Genomic DNA, 21,994 nt, shown 5'->3' with positions numbered 1-21,994 from the left:
ACCTCACAATCTCAGCCTGCGCCAATCAGAAGTCACACTGAACCCCAGAAGGAAGGGATAAAAAGGCAGGGTGGAAGGTCTTGCTGCATTTCTTCTGTTTTTGCGGCTTTTTACGTAGGTTTTTTCTTTTTTTTTCTTTCAAACTTTTTTTTTTTTTTTTTTTAAGTATGTCCGGGCGCGGGAAGCAGGGCGGGAAGGCGCGGGCCAAGGCCAAGTCGCGCTCGTCGCGGGCCGGGCTGCAGTTCCCCGTGGGCCGCGTGCACCGGCTGCTGCGCAAGGGCAACTACGCGGAGCGGGTGGGCGCCGGCGCCCCGGTGTACCTGGCGGCCGTGCTGGAGTACCTGACGGCCGAGATCCTGGAGCTGGCGGGCAACGCGGCCCGCGACAACAAGAAGACGCGCATCATCCCCCGCCACCTGCAGCTGGCCATCCGCAACGACGAGGAGCTCAACAAGCTGCTGGGCAAGGTGACCATCGCGCAGGGCGGGGTGCTGCCCAACATCCAGGCCGTGCTGCTGCCCAAGAAGACCGACAGCCACAAGGCAAAAGCCAAGTAAAGCTCTCTCGCAACAAACAACCCAAAGGCTCTTTTCAGAGCCACCCACATCTTCCCAGAAAGAGCAGAAGCACCTGAGCAATACTTAACTTCTCTGGAAACGTGTTTTTTGATATATCCAGTAACTGTGTGTAGCTTCATTTTTGTTTTGGTAATCCCTGTAGGTTCCTGCGTTTGTTTTTTTTTTAATCTAGGAAGTTAATGTCCTTATGTAAATGTCTCTCAGTTCGACATTTCTAAAAAAAAAAAAAACTAAACGAAAAAAACGCCAATAAAAGACAGCTTTTAAGATTGATGTGATTGTCATCGCAGCGTGGTGTAAGGAGATGAGAGGAGAACATGGGAAAAGTGGGCTCGATGCTTTCCACTCCATAGCTTCAGCGGGGGGAAACATCTCTAATCTGGGCGGTGGGCGAGGGGGCGGGGTTTCCGTGCCCACCTGCTGCTGGGGTTGGGCCTCTACTGGCCAATCCGGGCAGAGCGCGCGGTTTTCAAACCCCGGGCGGGATGGGGCGCGCTCTCCTCCCGGCGCAGCCGCTACTGCCCCGTTTTAGGGGCGGAAAGGGAGTCCGAGCGCCTTGTACGTAGTGGCTGGGTTTGGGGGTTTGTTTTGGGGTTTTTTGGTTTTTTTTTGTGTTTTTTTTGTTTTTTTTTTTTTTTTGCCTCATGGGGTTCTTTTTCTGTTTCTTTGCAATTTACGGCTTTCAGGCGCTAGAGGTAAATTAGAAATACTTCACGGCAATGCTGTCCCGTAACTAACGCAGGGCTATTTGCTAAGGACAACGTCAGTTATTCTGAGTAAGTGATGCAGGGGCATGGAAATGGTAATGGAGGGTCATAAGTTGAAATAAAACAGATCAAAATTGAATTTTCCACAGCGTTTGAGTTGCTACAGAAGCACTACTGAAATATATGTGGCAGGGAGGTCATCTTGTACATATGTGGACTTGAACCGATGTTTCAGTCCTTTCTTTTTTTTCTGACAGTGTCAGTGGCTTCTATACCGACCATTGAATCTGCAAAATTTTCCTGCCCTCTTACAGTATGACCTCCTGGGGTGCCACCTTCAATGTGGCCGCGCTTTTTGGTGTGGCCCTTTTGAGGCTCTTTGCCACGGCAGCAGCCGATTGCTTGCTGCTTTTCCTCGCTGCCTTGGCGTTCTTGAGCGTGGGAGCCCCTCGCGTTCCTTAGAGGGGGACGCAGCCCCGGCCATCGGCTCGGTGACGTCGGGGCCCGCGGGCTTTGGAGCCGCCCAGCACCGCTTCCGGCGGCTTGACGGTGGGGGCCGGAGCGGCGGGCAGAATATCGGACATTGTCTCAAAAAAAAAGGGGAGAAAGGGTGTCAGGGGGATATAAATGAAGATAATCGGCCAGAGGACGGTATTTATAGGGAGGAGCCTTTCTGCCATTCGTGCCTCGGGGATTCTGCCTCGCTGGAAGGTAGCGGAGGCTCCTCTCCCCTCTCTTTACTCGGAAGAGATTTTTTTTTTCTTGTTTTTTTTTCCTTGTGGTTTTTTTTTTGTTTGTTTGGTTTTTTTGTTTTTTTGTTTTCCCTTCCATTCTAAGGGACACTGCATTCCTTCTGTTGTTAAGCACACGTAGGTAAAACTGGGTTTGACTTCTTTATCATTCAGTAGTGTTTCCTGGGGAAGAAAACAAAACTGCCGGGAGGGGAGCCAGGAGGGGGCCCCTGGGAGCCCCCGAGCTGCCTGAAGGCTGGGGGAGGGGCTGTGCTCTTTGTTCTTTAAAAGTGCCCCTGGAGAAACAAGGGGAGGAAAACCGTGCTTCTTTTTGCAGTGGCCTCTCTCGGGAGGCAGAGGAGTGAGTCATCATGGCAACATATTAATCGAAAATGTTTTTCGAGCAGAGGGAGGTAACACGGGAGTGCCCTGCTGAAGCGTCGCTTGGAAACAAGAGAAACCGCGGGACTGGTTTTAAATAGTACTCGCTTCTTACACAATTTTCGTGTTTTTGTTCGGGTATATTGGGGTTTCTATTTGTTTGGGTTTTGTTTGGTTGGTTGTTTTTTTTTCCCGAAACAGGCAGATAACTTTTTTTTTTTTAATTATGATTATTTTTACCAGTCCTGTATTGTTGAAATAAATATTATTAGGTACTGAACACCTACTGTTCAAAGATGGGCTTTAGTAGTAGCCATGCTGAAATTTGAGGCTTAGAACGAGCCTTAAAGCATTTGAGGATTGCTTATTGTTTATTTTTTTTTTTTTAACATGTAGTATATTGAGCAAAATAACCTTATAATGGTGGATATTTAGTTATCAGGGAAGAGATTGCGTGGGTCTGAAGCAGATGATTGACTTGTATGTGGTCCTGATTGGGCCATTTGAAAATCCTGTCTTTTGAAACGGAGGCCTCCCTGGTTTCATTCTTGCCCTCAGAAACACACTGTGAGGAGGGAGCATTTCTCTCTTTCCAGGACCAATTCTTACACTGAAGTGACAGAGAAAGAAGTAGATCTATTTTGTTTCTCTTGGAAATTAGGGAAGGGGTATTTTGGGGGTGTTGATTTTTTGTGGTTTTTTTTGTTTGTTTTTTTTTTTTTTTAGTTCACCGCCCCCCCCCCCCATCTTTCTGGGGGAGAATTTGTTTTAGGCTACTGTATTTACAAAAATGTATGCAAGTTAGAGCATTTGTTTGCAAAAATGAACGGAACTATTTGCCTGTCACTGAGGATATATCCATGAAACCATGGTTCGTTCTTTATAAAACTTATTTGAACATTTATATGACACAATTGACATAAAGCTTAAATATTTACAGGTCTATTCATAAATTACTCTCAAACCCCTTCACTCAAATGTTTAGTTCCTTTAGTATCTTTCTACAACCATATGTAGTACCTTTCTATAATCTTATATAGGAAACCAAAATACAATCAAGTATGAATATCTTACAAATCCCGTGTAATATATAGAAACCTTTTGAATACTGTAATTAGTAATTTACTTTTTGTTCTTCCTTGAAAACAGGCCTGTTTAGACACTAATGAGGTTTAAAAGTTATTGATATTGTTTATTTCTCTTAGGTGTAGAGTACAGGATCAGTTTAGCCATTGGTAAACATGAAAAACTCGCACGTCTCCATTCACAGTTTCAGAGGCACTGATGTTAACATTCAGGAAATTTGAATGACGGGAGTTAAGACTGAAAGTCAATTGCATTATAGCTGTAGAAACACAGCAGAAATCTGCAGCTGCCAGTAACAAGAAATTCTCTGAGTGTATCTAACATCAACAAAATAGCATGTTGCCGTAAACTGTAGCTAATTCTTTGGACCACTTTCTGTTTGCATCTTCACAGATTCTCCCTATTAGTACTGTCGCAGAGCTGAGCAACGGGGGGGGGGGGGGTCCATATATTTGGGGGGATTTCCTTTCAGCCCCGTCAGGCAGCGGAGGCTCAGCCGAAGCAGCCGGAGCCCAGCGGGGTGGGCCTGCCCCCGGCACCGCCCGCCCGGCTCCGCTGCGCCCCCGCTGCGGCAATTTTTGACCAATCCTGACCGGTAAGGAGCTTTGCCTCCTCCTCATCCTTCTCTCCCTCTCTTCCAATCTCTGTCCCTCCGGTTACCTTCTCCGCCACCCCCTCCCCTCACCTCCCCAAATTAATCCCCAGGCAAGGGCGGTGAATGTGATGGATGCCAGCGCCGTGAGGCGGTGAGCACCCCGCCCTTGTTGCCGTTAAAAGCAACCTCTGTTTTGAATGCCTCCAGTGTTCCTTGTGTCGCCTGTTGGTTCTATTTTGACTGTGCTTTATATATACTGTGAGTGCTGCCCAGGGTAAAAACAAACAAACAAACAAAAAAAAAAACACACCAAAAAACCACCAAAACCAACCAAGGGGCAGTCAGGGCTCCAGCTTGCTTTATTAGAAATATTAATGTTAATAATTAATGTAATATTTATATTGTAATTATATCATAATAATATTATATTTTAATAATTATTCTAATAATAATATAATCACATTGATGTAATAATTAATGTTGTGACAGAACAAGTGGTAATGGTTATAAAATAGAGAGTAGTAGATTTAAATTAGATATTAGGAAAAAAAAGTTTACCGTGACGATGGTGGAAGACTGGAACAGGTTGCCCAGAGAGGTGGTGGATGTCCCATCCCCAGAAACATTCAAGGCCAGGTTGGATGGGGCTTTGAGCAACCTGATCCAGTTGGAGATGTCCCTGCTCCTTGCAGGGGGGTTGGACTAGATGACATTTAAAGGTCACTTCCAACCCAAACTATTCTATGATTCTATGACTCTGAAAATGTTATTTTGATTCTACAAACTTCACCACTGAGAGAGCAACAGGCCATTCTGCTTGATAAACTGCTTCCATAAGGACCCCATAATCATTAGCGTGTTTCCCCCTTTGCTCATTCTGCCATAGAAAACTTGACACATGGCTGCATGGTACAGAAACAACCCTACCATACTAATTAGACTTATGCATACAAATATTTGTCCTCAGCAGACAGCATTTCTCTATATCACCTCTTTAAGAATTTGATTGTTTCAAGTCTCTGCACTCTGCGTATGAATGCTATTACTCATGACATGTGGGGAAGGATTTCAAACAGAAATTAAGTCCTTCGCACTTCCTACAGATGCTGCAGCTTTTTCCTGCCATAGAACTTCCTCTATTGCATCCCCAAGTAGTTTATGAGAGAACTATGAGAATATCTATACAAACCAGGACACTAAGTAACTTGGAATCCCTGGGGAAAAAAAAAAAAAAAAAAAAAGTTAAGTGAATAGCAGGTTGTAGGGGCAGAGCAGGGCAGGAGGCTGCTTATTTTGGGGGGATTGTTTGCTGGAGACTGATCCTCAACAAGTACTTGTAATTGGATGACAACTGATATCATCGGAGATCAGTGTAGAAGTCTTAAGAGATGAGAACCATTTAACACCAGTGTCAGGAAGAGTTCATAGTTATGCAAGCAGCTGTGTTCTCCAGAATTCATTGCTGCAGAGGACAGAGACAACTCCATCCGCACCTTTTGACTAGTCATCTTCTATTCTTCTCTATCATTTTGAAAAAGGCTATAGCATAAGAAGTCCATTTACTTAAGGGAACAGCCTGTGATATTTAGGCAGCTTGTCTGGTCTCAGTAACCTTTTGTTTAGTAACTAACTTTATTATTAGATTGAACTTCACTGAATTTGACAGATTTAGCCACTGACTTTATAGAGAGTAAAGAAGATACACAAGGACATCTTCACCCAACAGTTGTTCCTGTTCTGAAAGTGTCCTAGTATCCTTAGTAGGGAAGTCATTTTAGACCTTTAATCATCTTATCACTTTTCTCAGAACTTTCTTTTCCAGTTGTGCTACATATATTTTTTTTTTTCTTTAAAGGTCCCAAATATGCACAGTACTCAAGGTGCAACTATTTCACACAACACTAGAAAGATACAATATCCTCTGTTTTGCTCTCTGTTAATTTTCTAGTGATTCTTGACATTCAAGTTATTTTCATTTTAGTACTTTTGCCCATTGAATAAACCATTTATTTATTTATTTATTATTTTATGTTGTGGGAGTATATTTTTATTAGGATTAACCCAGAGGTTTCGGTGAAGGTGGAAGACGATAGTAAAACAGTTCTGAAGACTGAGTCAGAGACCAGGGCTGGGGGATAGGCAGTGAAACTGAAAACTATGATCAAAAGAAAACGAAGAAATGAGAAGGCTGAAGTTTATTTTCGTTTAATGGCATCTAAAACTCCAAAAACTTGGAGATTCCAAGATCAGTACGCTGTAAAGACCATGGCAAGAATACTGTCAGGCAAATGGAGATTTTGTTTATAATCAAAAGATGGTTTGATTTGTCACCATCCAGTATGATCCAGAAGTCTAAGTCCACATACCTCTATAGGCAGTGAAGTTCCCAACGGTTGTTAGTCCTAGGCACTCACTGTGTGTATGCAGACTGCTAACTGCTGAACAACCTTGCAGCTACATCAGAGCAGCTCTAGTGCTTTTTTAGGTGGAAGGGATTAAACTGAAAATGTCATAATAGATGCATGGATGTGTGTGTATTGCGCATGCACGTATAACATGCTGGAGGTGTAAAAGCACAGTATCATATAGAACAACAGCGTAGGATAATTATTATCAAGGTGATACTAATAAGACTGATATTTATTTACTATATATTGAAAAAAAAAATGGGGGGGGGTGGATAGGTCATTACCTCAAAAAGGATTTTGTAACATTTTCCTACATGCTTTTTTCTGCTTTCAACCCAAGCTGTCCCTTGTCCGTCTCTGTGAGTTTGGGAATAACCAGCAAGGGCTACTAAGAGTTACTGCATAAACACACCGATGCATAAAAAAAGTAAAACTTTTAAGCACCCATAATTAATAAATACATGTATAATTTTAGTGAGGTTTATAAATCTTTGTCAGAGGTGGACCCCACAGTTCCTGGGGTAGGAGCTGCTACGATCCACATCACATGAGGATCTCCAGCTTCCACCTGGAGGAAAGCAACTTTGAATGCGCAAGCAGTGGCTTCAGCACACAGGTGCAAGTAAAGCTTGGAGGCAAATGCACACCCAGAAGAAACTCTGTTGTGCTGTGTGTGTGAGGCATTTCAGTGATGGTCAGTGTAGGGCCACTGTGGGAAATTACAAGCTGCACACAGCTGCGAGAATTTGACCTTGGAGCGGGGAGCTAGGAGGGTTGTTATCTCAGAGAGGGGAGCTTGGAGGGTTGTTATTGAGCAGGATGTTGCTGGTATCTGGGAACCGCTGTTAGCCAGCAGGGCACATACTTGGCAGGCCTTGCTGCATGCACTGGCCACGCGTGCACCAACACCTGGTCAGTACTCTGCCACTGAATCTGCTGAGGGTATGAACAGGGGCAGCTCAGAGCAGAGGGAGAGAAAGGACCCAGAGCTCACTCTACGAACAACAGGGGACACCCTGAGCGTGCTGTGCCTACCTCCCTTCTCTGCTTTGACCCGGCTGATCATCATCCTCCTGCTCGGCGGTGTCTCCAGCTTAGTCGGGGTGGTAATACTCTCACAAAGGGAAAACAATACGCTGCTAACCGCTTATGCTAGGAACTGTAACTGCTTATGCTGGTAACTGCTTATGCAAGGCTATAATAGAGCAATAAATACTGTTGTGCTTTTAAATATCATATGTTGCGTGAACTTTGTGCATAGGAATCCTATGAACCGGTTACACACTGAGGCAGACAGACCCATGGGGAGTGGTCAGTCCAGGTGCCAGGTCCATGAGATTAGTTCAGGTGAATGAAAATGAAAATTGGGGTTAAGCTGACCAAAATTCAGGCAGTCCAGCAGTAGTTTCTCTAAATTGAGCTCTGGGGTGCAAAATGTGGCGTTCTCCTTTACATTGAGGGGATAACCACCAGTCATGCTGATGGGCCTGTCTTCAGACAAGCAGATGGCCTGTGCAGAGGTGTAGGTGGATGGCCTGGGCAGAGATTTTACAGCTTGAAGTCTTCATATGAGTAGGATGCACAGAGCATGAATTTTGCTTGTGCTTTAATTAGCAAATTTGTGATGCAACTTACAACAATAGTTTATTTTTTTTCCTATAAAATTAGACAATTTCCATAACATTATTAAGAAATACTAGTCATTCAGCTTAAATGAGATGTTAGAAATAGAATGGATATGTTAGGGCCAACCGTTTAGCATTAGGATGTAAGAATCATAGAACGTGTGATTTGGTATGCTATCTGCTTTGCATTGCTTACCTTGCACAAGTGGCTAGATTTACAGAAACCTTAGCCTGCAAGCTGTGAACTTTCACTGAGTGTTTACTGAGTTTACATACTTTCACGGAGTTATGTAAAGGATGAACCTCAGGCCAGCACAAATCAGAAGACAAGGAGGCCGCAGCAGATAACACCAGAATGATCTTGTGTTTCTTGGCTGGTTTTATTTTGATAAAATTTTGATAAACCAGCTATTATTAGCTGCTGCAGCTGGGCAAGATGTGGACAGTTAATGCTCTTTCTGGAGACACAGAAGGAATCCAATGGGTCTTAGAAGACCCCAGACCAGTATTTACTATTGGACCAAAAGGCATGTGTAAGGCACCCTAAGAGGGTGTGAGGGAGGGGTGACTGCAGGGATTGTAAGAGTGTAATTGTCCAGAGACTTATTTGATCTGGATCCATTTCCAGAGGCACCCAGCTCAAGCTGCTTTTTTCCACGGGCTGTACCTTTTAAGTAATTTTTTTTTTTTTTTAAATTTTATTTAAGATCTGATGTCTGAGACTTTGCTGTGGAAAACCTGGGGTTTGAACCATGGTGATAATACCAGGCACCCAGACAGCCTGTGATTTTTTTTTAACAATATTTTCATCATGTTGATTACCACTCTAGCAAAAATCCATTTCCACTTTTCTTCGGACTTCTACACTTCGTGTGATTATGGTCTGAAAACGCTTACATTTCCCAAGGAAGATGTCACTATTTTCTTCCTTTCCCTCACAAATGTCTCACGGAAGTAAAACAGCACATTTATCACAAGCTTCTGCTTTAGGAGGTGAAGCAAATCTGTATCTCCAAATTGCAACATTTCTACTACAATACTTTTAGATGGTTTAAAAAACACACCACAGAGATTTTCTAAGTAGACATTAATTCTTCTATTGAACTGAAAACAAATGTGGTGGCAGATCTACTGAGAGATCAGCAGCTTCTTCAAATAACTACATAGTTTTCCTCAGACTTCCAAAGAAAAGTAGATCACTGAAGAGAAAATAAATTTTGAAAATCACATTACTCAACAGCCTCCTTAAGGGGATGAGTGTCTTTTGGGAAGGCCAGAAGTATTAGCAGAAATGGTAGGATGAGAGATTGAAAACTGATGCAGAAGGGAAGCAGAGCTCTATGATCTGCTATAACATACCTGGAGTGAGAAGAGGAATAGAGTAGTTTCCTCTCTCCTTCCTGCCATTGCCCAACCTGCTTCTTCAATCCAGTGAGCCCTGGCTGCCCTCCCACACCGTGGGAAATAGCACAAGGCTCTTGCAACTAATGCTGCCTGATCAGGAAGAGAAAAACAGAACTTTTCACCCTTCCCTTGATTAATGGGAAAAGCTGAATTGTTAAAAAAAAAAAAAATTAGTGGGGTAGTTTGTATACTCACATGTTGGAGCAACAAAATCCATGTAAATGAACCACCGGGAGTGTTGTCCCAAATCTGGGTTCTTTATGCAGTGTGCAGAGAGCTGATCACACACAGAGTTGAGGTGTTTGTTTATTTCATGTTTACGCAAAGATGGGTGCTAGGTGGTAAATCCACAAAGCTAGCATGCCTGGTTACAATCACGTTATATATTTATACAATTCAGAATAACAGTTCCATCTCTCAGTTACATCTACTTAGCTACAAATGGTTAATTATTTTCTCATATTACGTATAAGATACAATGCTTCTTAAATTTACTACATGTGCTCAGTGAGTAGGAGTCACTATCTGAGGAAGGGGTGATTTTAGAACTAGAGCTGTAGTTTTCATCTTATAATGAGAGAGTTCACTTTGGGGACACTAATTAGTGGGATTTTGCTGATCATTCACAACCTTTATCGATGTTCTGCACCTGCAAGGATACACATCCCCTTAGTTTCATAAATGTTCTTGTGCTCCAGATCCCTCCTTATCTGCTTGGATTTCTTCAGCAGGTCTGCTCTCCTTGAGCTTATCTCAGTGTCTCTTTGTTCTGGCAGATTTATGCCATCATCTCGCTCTTTCAGGGCCACGTCTGCCATGTTACTCTGCTTACCTTGTTTTTTCCTTCCCATGCAGATCCCCCTTCATCCCAGGATGAGCTCAGTGAACACTTTCACCCTTTCTCAACATTATTCCCATTATCTGTTCAAGGCCCCTCTGTTCTTTGTACATTCTGTCTTTAATTAAACAGTGTTAAACAAGTTAGTCATCAGGAGTGAAGGGTGAACAATGGTCACAAAACATGAGACCAAGATGTCATATTAGAAGATGAAGTGTTACTCTAGAATTCAGTCAATCCAAATTGTTCAGAGCTTCTTTTCCAGAACATTGGAAGGTTTGAGCTCCTGTAAACAGGATGTTTACCTCTCCTTTTTGTATTTTTTTTTTCTATTTTAAGAAGTGCCCCAAAAGTTCAATAACACACACTGTTATTTCATACCTACAGCTGCCAGTGAAAAGTTTAGAAAAAATACCACATGTACATGCTAAAATAAAAACAAGACAATTAATCTGTCCATTGTTTGGTGTGGGGAAAAAAAAAATAAAATTGGGTAAGCATAACTTGACTTTAACAATCATGAAATATAGAATAATATTTCTTCAAATAACCCAAGCAGACTGTAATGCAGCAGTCTATTCCATGTGCCTGTACATCGCTATCATACTTTACCCAGAATCCTCGTAGACAAGTCATAATAAAATTTCATGCTTCAAACCATCTGTGTTTTTTATCCCTTTTGAGGCTAAGCCTCTGCTTAGGTCAGGAGCAAATTACCATGTTAACTGTTTCGGTTCTTTAGCTGGGTTGTCACTCTTAAGAGGTAACGGACCTCGGTTATAAGGATGAAAAGTTGGTTATTTAAGAAAGTCTAATATTGAGAGGATCAAGAGAGCACTATGTAAAAATAAGCAAAGGTTAAACTTCATGGAAAAAAAAAATACGAACCACACAATAAATGCCACAAAGAGCTCTAATGAACTAAAAAGAAGGGAGAAATGGATATCAAAAGAGATTGCAACTTTTTGTTAAAGTGCCAATTAAAACCAGACATGAGAGGAGAATAGGGCAGTTTGCAAGGCAGAATACCTATTCCCACTAACCCACATAAAGAGAATTTAATCGTTTAAGTGGAAAATACACAAGAATATCAACACCTACCCCATTTGAAGCTGTTAAGTGAAAGGAAAGCAAAGTTATAGAAAAGATCTGCAAAAAATTACGTGATTAAAACCAAATGTGCCCGATAAGAAGGGAAAAATAATTCTTTCAGCGGTCCTGAAGAAAACAAGAGCCTCTTTGAATTTAGACAAGAAAAGGAAAAAAACACACTAATCACTGCCAAGGAAAAGGTGTATGATATCATATACTGAAAGAAGTAATAGGCAGGAAAGAGTACACTTTATAGTTATGAAGAAGCTTTACTGAGCTCTCTGTTGTATACTGTTCATGCTGTAATCAGTAAATGGGGGAGAGAAAAAGGCTGCATATCAATTAACTTTTTTTTTTTCTCAAAAGGTGAACTGATAAATAGTGTGCAAAGACACAGTGATTCTAACAGAAACTGAAGAGCTTCATCTGTGCCAATAGCACCATTAAGGCTGATATGCAAAGATAACCAGGTTTTCGCTGTTTCTGTAGAAATAAATGAGGTGATATTAAGAAAGTTTAATATAAACACTACAAAGCTGGCTATCGACACATGAAAATCGACTTATCACGATGCTGGTCAAACATAAGATGAATTAAATAACACACATACGAGAGAGAGAGAGAGAGACGGAGAGAAAGAGAGAGAGAGAGACAGAGAGATCCTAAACCACATCCCCTCCAAAACCCCAAAGACAGATAAAATTCTTCCAAGAAAAATTGATGAAAACGGACCAAAAAAAAAAAGTGACAAATCAAAGGGAAAAGGCTGTGAAATTATCAAGCAAAAGCTTTTCACCACTAGGAAGCATTACAGTTGTGGGGACCCATTAGGAAACAGGGAAAGAAGGCAGGGGGGGATATAAAACAAAATGACAAATACATGACCAACCAAACATTAAAAATAAAATCTGTGTATTGTACACATATATAGTTAGGGAGGGATAGCATTTATTTTATTATCCTTCAAGAACGAATTAAAAATACTCTCAAATATACATTCATGGTAAATTTAAATACTAACTCAGACAGAAAAAGTGAAACAGTGTGTGTGCACACGCAGGGTTTGAGGGCTTTCTACACCACTCATGCATCCAGGAATCCAGGAGTCACAAGAGCAGATCCTGCACCTCGGACTCCAGCAAAAACCAACATGTTTTCCCAAAACGACAAAGCTGCTAACGCAGTGTATCGCGAGGGTTCAAGGCTCCAAATATATAAGTAAAAGAAAGGCCGGTACCATAGGGAACGTTACCCAACAGTGACCTCCCCTAAGTCGAAAACATCGACTGACCAGAACGGCACCACCGCAGCCTCCGAGTCCGCCCCGGCCGGGCCCTTTGTTTCAGCGCAGCGAAATGGCGGCGGCGGAGCGCGGGCGGGGCGGGGCGGCACCGCGCGGGCGGGAAGCGGCGCTCCCGGCCCCGCCGCCCCCATTGGCTGGATTTTGCTGCAGCCCCGCGGCCGCCGGGGCCCCGCTCCCCCGCTGCCCCCGAGCGCCGCAACGGCGGGACCGGGAAGCCGGGCCGTGCGCGGCGGGAAGGAGGGTGTCGTCCCCTCCCCGGGGACGTGCTGCGACGGCGCCCAGGTCGAGCTGGAGGCGCAGCCGGCTGCCTCCCGGCGCCAGCACCGCGCCGCCCGCCCCCTGTCGAAGGTGATGACGCGCACGTCCCTGCCCGCAGGGGGAAGGGCGCGGAGAAGAGCCCGCCCTTGCCCTGCCCCGCCGCAGTCCTCAACCAGGTCGGATCGCGCGCGATATAGCCAGGCGCCGGCGCCTGTTCCCGCCACACGCAGCGGGTGTTGTTTGTGCTGAGACCATGTCTGGCAGAGGCAAGGGCGGGAAGGGGCTGGGCAAGGGGGGCGCCAAGCGGCACCGCAAGGTGCTGCGCGACAACATCCAGGGCATCACCAAGCCGGCCATCCGCCGCCTGGCTCGGCGCGGCGGCGTCAAGCGCATCTCGGGGCTCATCTACGAGGAGACGCGCGGCGTGCTGAAGGTCTTCCTGGAGAACGTGATCCGCGACGCCGTCACCTACACGGAGCACGCCAAGAGGAAGACGGTCACGGCCATGGACGTGGTCTACGCCCTCAAGCGCCAGGGACGCACCCTCTACGGCTTCGGCGGCTAAACTCGATTCCTGGGACAGATTACCATTTCGGAACACAAAGGCTCTTTTCAGAGCCACCCACGCTCTCCGGAAAAGAGCCTTAATCACTGCTCTTGTGTGTGTTGTGCTGCTGTAGAAGCAGTAAAATGGGAGGGCTTGGGGGAGGGGGGGATCAGGGGTGTTGAGCTTTCGCTGTTGGCTCGGTGCAGCCTCTGCTGTCCACGATCCTTCTCCCAACTCCGAGCCTCGAGCAACAGGCGATGCTTGAGATGGAGAATGTGTCTCGTTGCCCTCTCCGCGAAAAACACCAGGGCAACAGCTGTAGGGCTTGGTACTTGGGATTCTGGGCTCGAGAGAAACATTGTGGGTTATGAAAGATCGGTACGTCTTTCACCCCCACCCATCCTCCTTGCCCCCCTCCCGATCTCCCCCACCCGTGACTCCCTGTTGTCTTTCAGAGTGGGAATGGCAGGGAGAGGCAGGCAAGCGCTATAGAGCGAGCTGCTCCCCCACCACCAGCTCCCCTGCAGCAGCCTGAAACAGGAAGCTCATGAAATGGCGGCGCTCTCCTCTGCCGTGCAGGGGGCGGGACAAAGCGGGAAGGAGAAACAGCTCAGAGCATCCCTAGCGCCCCGGGGACTGCAGAGAAAAGAGGCTGAGAGTCCTGTGTGAAAACTCCTTCCTGGTCCTCCTCTCCTTCTGCTCAAAGGCTGCCTGTTCTCTGGCCACCAACCTCGACCCCTCTCATCACCCCCACCATCCCCTCAGCATCTTGAAAATAAGGAACGTCAGACCGGACAGCACCCATCTGTCGGGGGGTGGGGGGGGTGAGGTGGGCAGCCCATGATCTCTGTAACCGGAAACTCCCCCCTGTTATCCCAGAACCAGTGCTGTCTCGAGCACGGGAAAGCGCGCTCAGAACAGGCTGCCTATGCCTGCTACAAAACCAGAGACACAGCTCTCTCCAGTGGCCGTGTGGTGGCTCTTAAAAGAGCCTTTGGGTTTGGTGGCAACAAAGCAAGGCGCTCAGGCGCGCTCTCCGCGGATGCGGCGGGCCAGCTGGATGTCCTTGGGCATGATGGTGACGCGCTTGGCGTGGATGGCGCAGAGGTTGGTGTCCTCGAAGAGCCCCACCAGGTAGGCCTCGCTGGCCTCCTGCAGCGCCATGACGGCCGAGCTCTGGAAGCGCAGGTCGGTCTTGAAGTCCTGCGCGATCTCGCGCACCAGGCGCTGGAAGGGCAGCTTGCGGATCAGCAGCTCCGTCGACTTCTGGTAGCGCCGGATCTCGCGCAGCGCCACCGTGCCGGGCCGGTACCGGTGCGGCTTCTTCACGCCGCCCGTGGCCGGCGCGCTCTTGCGGGCCGCCTTGGTGGCCAGCTGCTTGCGGGGCGCCTTCCCGCCCGTCGACTTACGCGCCGTCTGCTTCGTGCGAGCCATTGCTTTTCGTCCACTTCCCCGCAGTAACCCCCGTCTAACTACAAAACAGTGATACACAGAACCGGCAGCGATGCCTTTTTATGTCCGATCTCTGCGTCTTCATTGGCTGATGGAAAGAGCCCAGCTCATTGGGCCAATTTGAAAATCCCCCGTTAACCCTCTCTATGCTGAATGTGCTCTGTAATAGTTAAGAACACAAACGTCATCTTTGAATCTTCCGTTTTTTGGCTACTATTTTTTTAAGGACTCTTCCTTACTAATTGTGCCTTTCATCAACTTAATTATCAACTTCTCACACCATCCTCAAAAGGAGTCTGCTACCAACGACCAGCAAAAATTAAAGCTAACATTTTCTGTTTGTCACAAGAATAATAGTTTCTTCAGGTTACTTAGTAAAACCTAAGTATGAAGAAAGGAATCACTTCTATTTTGTCGTCCTAAATTACTTAGGGGAGTATTCGGGAGGAAACGAATATTTTATTTGCAATGCAAAAATAAAAGTCCCATATTAGTGTGAGGATTTTAGCAGTTAAGATGATATACATTATCATATCATGTATTTAAAACATGGACCTGGCGAGCACAACTGAGAGTCTCAAACAAATGAGGGAGAGGAAAAATAAACAGAAGAAAGAAATGCTAGAGAAATAAAACTTTAAAAGACCTTCAGGCTTCCCTGAGGGAAAAAAGGAAAAGAAAAGAAAAGAAAGAAAGAAAGAAAAAAAAAAAAAGGACTACTTTTGTTTGTAAAGGGCTGCGGCCGGGGCTCCATCAGCACCGCAGTGGTTGCGGGACGTTGCGAATTATCCAATGAAAGTCTTCATTTTTTGACCAATCAGAGACGGGAAGGCGGGGCCTCACTTTCTATAAATAGCAGTCGCAAAAATCACTTCGCCTTTTTTTTCCGACGCCCTAAAGTACAGCTAGAATGGCTCGTACGAAGCAGACGGCGCGTAAGTCGACGGGCGGGAAGGCGCCCCGCAAGCAGCTGGCCACCAAGGCGGCCCGCAAGAGCGCGCCGGCCACGGGCGGCGTGAAGAAGCCGCACCGGTACCGGCCCGGCACGGTGGCGCTGCGCGAGATCCGGCGCTACCAGAAGTCGACGGAGCTGCTGATCCGCAAGCTGCCCTTCCAGCGCCTGGTGCGCGAGATCGCGCAGGACTTCAAGACCGACCTGCGCTTCCAGAGCTCGGCCGTCATGGCGCTGCAGGAGGCCAGCGAGGCCTACCTGGTGGGGCTCTTCGAGGACACCAACCTCTGCGCCATCCACGCCAAGCGCGTCACCATCATGCCCAAGGACATCCAGCTGGCCCGCCGCATCCGCGGAGAGCGCGCCTGAGCGCCTTGCTTTGTTGCCACCAAACCCAAAGGCTCTTTTAAGAGCCACCACACGGCCACTGGAGAGAGCTGTGTCTCTGTTTTTGTAGCAGGCATAGGCAGCCTGTTCTGAGCGCGCTTCCCCGTGCTCGAGACAGCACTGGTTCTGGGATAACAGGGGGGAGTTTCCGGTTACAGAGATCGTGGGCTTGCCCACCTCACCCCTCCCACCCCCCACCCCCCGACAGATGGGTGCTGTCCGGTCTGACGTTCCTTATTTTCAAGATGCTGAGGGGATGGTGGGGGTGATGAGAGGGGTCGGGGTTGGTGGCCAGAGAACAGGCAGCCTTTGAGCAGAAGGAGAGGAGGACCAGGAAGGAGTTTTCACACAGGACTCTCAGCCTCTTTTCTCTGCAGTCCCCGGGGCGCTAGGGATGCTCTGAGCTGTTTCTCCTTCCCGCTTTGTCCCGCCCCCTGCACGGCAGAGGAGAGCGCCGCCATTTCATGAGCTTCCTGTTTCAGGCTGCTGCAGGGGAGCTGGTGGTGGGGGAGCAGCTCGCTCTATAGCGCTTGCCTGCCTCTCCCTGCCATTCCCACTCTGAAAGACAACAGGGAGTCACGGGTGGGGGAGATCGGGAGGGGGGCAAGGAGGAGGGTGGGTGGGGGTGAAAGACGTACCGATCTTTCATAACCCACAATGTTTCTCTCGAGCCCAGAATCCCAAGTACCAAGCCCTACAGCTGTTGCCCTGGTGTTTTTCGCGGAGAGGGCAACGAGACACATTCTCCATCTCAAGCATCGCCTGTTGCTCGAGGCTCGGAGTTGGGAGAAGGATCGTGGACAGCAGAGGCTGCACCGAGCCAACGGCGAAAGCTCAACACCCCTGATCCCCCCCTCCCCCAAGCCCTCCCATTTTACTGCTTCTGCAGCAGCACAACACACACAAGAGCAGTGATTAAGGCTCTTTTCCGGAGAGCGTGGGTGGCTCTGAAAAGAGCCTTTGTGTTCCGAAATGGTAATCTGTCCCAGGAATCGAGTTTAGCCGCCGAAGCCGTAGAGGGTGCGTCCCTGGCGCTTGAGGGCGTAGACCACGTCCATGGCCGTGACCGTCTTCCTCTTGGCGTGCTCCGTGTAGGTGACGGCGTCGCGGATCACGTTCTCCAGGAAGACCTTCAGCACGCCGCGCGTCTCCTCGTAGATGAGCCCCGAGATGCGCTTGACGCCGCCGCGCCGAGCCAGGCGGCGGATGGCCGGCTTGGTGATGCCCTGGATGTTGTCGCGCAGCACCTTGCGGTGCCGCTTGGCGCCCCCCTTGCCCAGCCCCTTCCCGCCCTTGCCTCTGCCAGACATGGTCTCAGCACAAACAACACCAGCTGCGTGTGGCGGGAACAGGCGCCGGCGCCTGGCTATATCGCGCGCGATCCGACCTGGTTGAGGACTGCGGCGGGGCAGGGCAAGGGCGGGCTCTTCTCCGCGCCCTTCCCCCTGCGGGCAGGGACGTGCGCGTCATCACCTTCGACAGGGGGCGGGCGGCGCGGTGCTGGCGCCGGGAGGCAGCCGGCTGCGCCGCCAGCTCGACCTGGGCGCCGTCGCAGCACGTCCCCGGGGAGGGGACGACACCCTCCTTCCCGCTGCGCACGGCCCGGCTTCCCGGTCCCGCCGTTGCGGCGCTCGGGGGCAGCGGGGGAGCGGGGCCCCGGCGGCCGCGGGGCTGCAGCAAAATCCAGCCAATGGGGGCGGCGGGGCCGCAGCGCCGCTTCCCGCCCGCGCGGTGCCGCCCCGCCCCGCCCGCGCTCCGCCGCCGCCATTTCGCTGCGCTGAAACAAAGGGCCCGGCCGGGGATGGGCAGGGACCGGCCGTGCTCTCTGTGCTTCACTAAATCCCCACTTTTACACCGCTACCTGAATAACGTTATTAATCCGCTCCCTTTTGCGTATGGATGACAGGTGTATTTTTTGTTGGTGGTGAAGTCATTTGCGTGTCCCACGCCTTTAATTTAAGAATTTTGTGGATGTGTTTGTTTGTTTGTTCATGTGACTGAGGTGCTGACAAAGAAAGTTATTTGCATCTCTTGTTAACGTACCAGTGTTAAAAGTCTATGCTGCTTCATGTGCTTTAAAAATGTGGCTTGTGTTTTTTCGTTCTCACCTTCTTACCCTTTATTAACTCACAATATTTCCAAGTATTCCTTTTGCTGTTTTTTTTTTTCCTTCATCTAGTTTTACCTTTTGAACACAAGCCAGTACTTTTATTAGTTGTAGTTCTACAGCTACATTGACAGGGAAGGCCACATCATTTTAGTTAGTTGCATCATCTTAACTCTCTTTAAAGTTTTCAAGTGTCCAAATGCAACTAATTTTGGAAAATTCATGGCAATTTCCTCTTCCTCCTTTATACTTTCCTTTCATCTTCTGGCTTTTTCAGTGCAGTTATTTTCTGCTGCTCAAATGTTACCTGTCTGTTTGCTGATTCTCTAAAGTAGTTATAAGGTCTTCAGACGATAGCAACACTCAGAAGTTTACAAAGCTAAAAACCTTACAGCTATAGATAGGAAGTTATGCAGTGTATAACACAGTTCTGTTTAATATTTCAGTCTCAACATACAAGAGATCTACAGTAGCTACCACAACCTTAAAACTAGACTTCTCAAATGTGCTTCTAAGGTGCATCACACACTTTAGAAATTTTCCAAAATAATCACAACCTCTAGACAGCTGTGCCTCTTTCTCAATATATTTGTAATAATCTCTAATGCTGTGTGCTGTTTTCTGTTGATGGTCTAGTTGTTCTATAACCTCTCTTGGGACTTCTCAGTTCTTTTCACTGTATTCCACAGAGAGGAATGCACCAGATTGAAATTAAAACACATTCAGAAACCAATCTAAATACCCAACACTTACCCTACTATGCTTAAAAGTCTACCTTTTCATGTCTGTGTGTTTACTTTGGTTAATGTTTTTTGGCTTTTTGTTTTTCAGGAGCATTTGACATTGTCAAGATGTACTCTGTAAGCCCAACATAATACACAGTTGTTTGACTTTCCCTCATCATATAAGTGGTCCTCCAGCATTTCTGACTGAAGAGGCTGCAGAAGGTGGGATAATTAAAGCCAAGATACTACTCGAAATTTTTTTTGTTGTTGTTGAAGCCCATTTAGGCAATATGCACAGACAGAAAGGAACTATCTTTCTGACTTGAGATTTTGGAGTAAGAAAGAACATTTTCCACAAATATCTATGTAGACTTTACCCAGGATCTGTAGTGGCAAAACACTAACAGGAGGTTTTCCTTTGTTTCTTCCCATTGGCTCCCGGAAACTTTTAGCTGGAGCAGTTATCGGAACAGGAGAAAGCTGAAAGCCTGTAGCACAACATCTTCACTGGGAGGAGATGCACCAACAGGGGAAAAAGTTGGAGTCCCACAATTCATACCATTTAGTAACATGCAATAGACTCCTTCAAGCTCTGACATCCTTGAGTGTTCTGGAGCTGTTCTTGAAGCCTTTTCTCTGTTCCCTCCCATTAGACTTAAGTTTCCTGACTCTGAAGGATTATTTATTTTGGATACTTCAAATCCTTGAACAGTCACTGGAAACTTCATTGTAATCGAAGTGTGGTGGATGGTATGTGAGTGGATGTTAATGAGTTTGCATTCATTTTCTTTAGTCAACATGGGTTTTTTTTTCAGACTGTCAAAAGAAAAATGAATATCTGTTTTTCCTGACCATACATCCTGATTTTCTAAACAATGTAGTAAACTCAGCTTTTCCACTGCCATTGATAAAGCTTCCACAATCATTTTTTTCCAAGAACTTGATTTCCCTTTATAAACATCTCTTAACCCTTTCCCTGTTCCTCTCCAGAATTATTTTGCTTTTAGCACTCTCCAGTAGTACCTCTCTGTGAAGGGGCAGCATGCATAATGACACTGCATGAGGACTGACTGGCCACCAGTTAGTGTTCACCTCTTCGGTTTTTCTTGGGGGCAGGGTGCTGTTTGTTTTAACAGATTTTTTAGCTGGAAAGCCAAAAGCAAGCAGTAGCTGTTCAGTTCGCTGTAGCCACCTTTCCTCAATGGAGCTCTTACCTGGATGTCTTTCTTCTCCATAGCTGATCTTTACAAATCTTGTTAGGACTGAGAATATCTGAGACCTGGATCAATTGTAATTTTTGTTGGAATTGATCAATAGACTTGAAAAGATTAAGACTGGGGGAGGTGTGTGTTTGCCTAAGCTAGTTTTTGTGTTTGAGGGGTTTTTTTTGTTTCGTTTTTAATGTCTCTTCTTTCTGGATCTATGGACTTTACATTGCTGACATCATCCGGTATTATTCTGTATTTTCTCTTTCACAGCAGGGTAACCAGAGCAACAGCTTTTTTTTGCTCTTGTGGAAACAAAACTGGAGATCCTACATCGCATTGTCCCAGAGTGGCTTGTCAAGTTGTGGACTTTCGCAGATGTTCACAAAAGAACTCCTGTTACCAGGAAGAGGTATTCTCAGTGAACTGCCTTTCCAGGTAATGTTGTCACCAAAAGAAAGTCATCAAGTTCACAGGATATGTGAGGAGTTAAATGTTCAGAAATGGGCTGCTCTGGCTTCCCTTCTTGCTTTACTGAAAAAGAGAGAACTACTTTTTTTTTTTTTTTTTCTCTCAAAAAGACAGATTCAGCTCCCTCCTGCCTTACCAGATTTTCTCCAAGCTGACTGAGCTGCTAAAGGCAGCTTGGGGGGAGGGAGACCAAATGGACATAGATGAGTATCCACCCCATCCCTGTTCCTGATGAGAGGGAGCAGGGCTGGCTGGGGGGATGGACATAAAACCAGAGAGCTGTAGCATCACAGAAGCAGCATGAAGCTGCTCTCTGCAACACGGGTGGCTGCTTTTGTCTGCCCAGTTTCGGTGTTAAGCACAGCAGAAGCACTTGCAAATAAACCTTCCTCACTGGGAAGGAGAAAGGCCCCACTCTTTCCTCACCTGGCTCATTTTTTTTCAGACAGCACTGTTTTAAATGTATACTGGAAACCTTTGTGCATCCAAAATTCTGTCCAGAAAGGTAAAAGGAAAAAAAAAGTAGAAGCAAAACCAGCCAGGTAAGGTGATGGATCTTGTTATTGCTGGTAGCCGTATCCAGAATTTCTCTCACTGTCCTTACAAATCTCCTTGAACAGTTAGTTTCTTATTATTCTAGCAGTTTCACCAACCTTTAACTGCATGTACCTATGTCAGATAGGTTTCTTATATAGTCCCATACCATCAGTCTCCTCTAACACCAAGAAAGTCTAGACTTTGAATGGCTCTTAAGGGTTCCAAAAGCAGATAACATCATTATAGCACTGCCTATATGATACCAAATTATCCAGTCCTAGCTTGAGTCAACCACAAATTAACTCAATCCATTTAAAAGTGGATTATAGTGTTCTAAATTACAGATTAATTAATTTACAATTGTAATTTATAAGGTTGCCACATAGTACTTTAATTTAAATAAATTATTACCTTTTTTCTACATACAGACAAATGCTATATTAAACAATATTTACTCTACTATATTAAAAAATTACCATGTAATATAATAAAATAATTTCAGTCTGTTTAAATAATTATAATTTCTTCTTGCACAATTAAGTCAACTTAAAAAGAAAACAGGCAGAATTTCTGATTTGCAATAAATTCAAAATTCAATTTTAAAT

General features: G+C 46.1%; 5 protein-coding genes and 1 long non-coding RNA gene across 6 annotated transcripts; 4 read left to right on the top strand and 2 right to left on the bottom strand.

Annotated features, from left to right (window-relative positions):
- Positions 1–141: 141 nt before the first annotated feature.
- Positions 142–827, top strand: LOC147602072 (histone H2A-IV). Its single transcript, XM_086740086.1, has one exon. The coding sequence runs from the start codon at positions 168–170 to the stop codon at positions 555–557; it is 390 nt and encodes a 129-aa protein (XP_086596212.1). The 5' UTR covers positions 142–167; the 3' UTR covers positions 558–827.
- A 1,357-nt stretch (positions 828–2,184) lies between these two features.
- LOC147602071 (uncharacterized) lies at positions 2,185–7,405 on the top strand. Its single transcript, XR_015257571.1, has 3 exons — positions 2,185–2,497; positions 3,877–4,078; positions 6,987–7,405. It is a non-coding gene; the product is annotated as an uncharacterized LOC147602071 (long non-coding RNA).
- A 5,854-nt stretch (positions 7,406–13,259) lies between these two features.
- LOC147602070 (histone H4) lies at positions 13,260–13,662 on the top strand. The gene has a single exon (XM_086740085.1). The coding sequence runs from the start codon at positions 13,260–13,262 to the stop codon at positions 13,569–13,571; it is 312 nt and encodes a 103-aa protein (XP_086596211.1). The 3' UTR covers positions 13,572–13,662.
- An 868-nt stretch (positions 13,663–14,530) lies between these two features.
- On the bottom strand, positions 14,531–14,990 carry LOC104473136 (histone H3). The gene has a single exon (XM_010128881.2). It carries the CDS (start codon positions 14,985–14,987, stop codon positions 14,577–14,579), a length of 411 nt encoding a protein of 136 aa, XP_010127183.2. The 5' UTR covers positions 14,988–14,990; the 3' UTR covers positions 14,531–14,576.
- A 925-nt stretch (positions 14,991–15,915) lies between these two features.
- LOC147602069 (histone H3) lies at positions 15,916–16,394 on the top strand. The gene has a single exon (XM_086740084.1). It carries the CDS (start codon positions 15,916–15,918, stop codon positions 16,324–16,326), a length of 411 nt encoding a protein of 136 aa, XP_086596210.1. The 3' UTR covers positions 16,327–16,394.
- Positions 16,395–17,251: 857 nt separating this feature from the next.
- Positions 17,252–17,654, bottom strand: LOC147602068 (histone H4). Its single transcript, XM_086740083.1, has one exon. The coding sequence runs from the start codon at positions 17,652–17,654 to the stop codon at positions 17,343–17,345; it is 312 nt and encodes a 103-aa protein (XP_086596209.1). The 3' UTR covers positions 17,252–17,342.
- Positions 17,655–21,994: the final 4,340 nt, after the last annotated feature.

Source organism: Chlamydotis macqueenii, chromosome 1, assembly GCF_036417535.1.
Source record: "Chlamydotis macqueenii isolate bChlMac1 chromosome 1, bChlMac1.mat, whole genome shotgun sequence".
Taxonomy (NCBI): Eukaryota; Metazoa; Chordata; class Aves; order Otidiformes; family Otididae; genus Chlamydotis; species Chlamydotis macqueenii.
The sequence above is the reverse complement of the archived record's forward strand: the minus strand, read 5'-3'. Positions and strand labels throughout refer to the sequence as shown.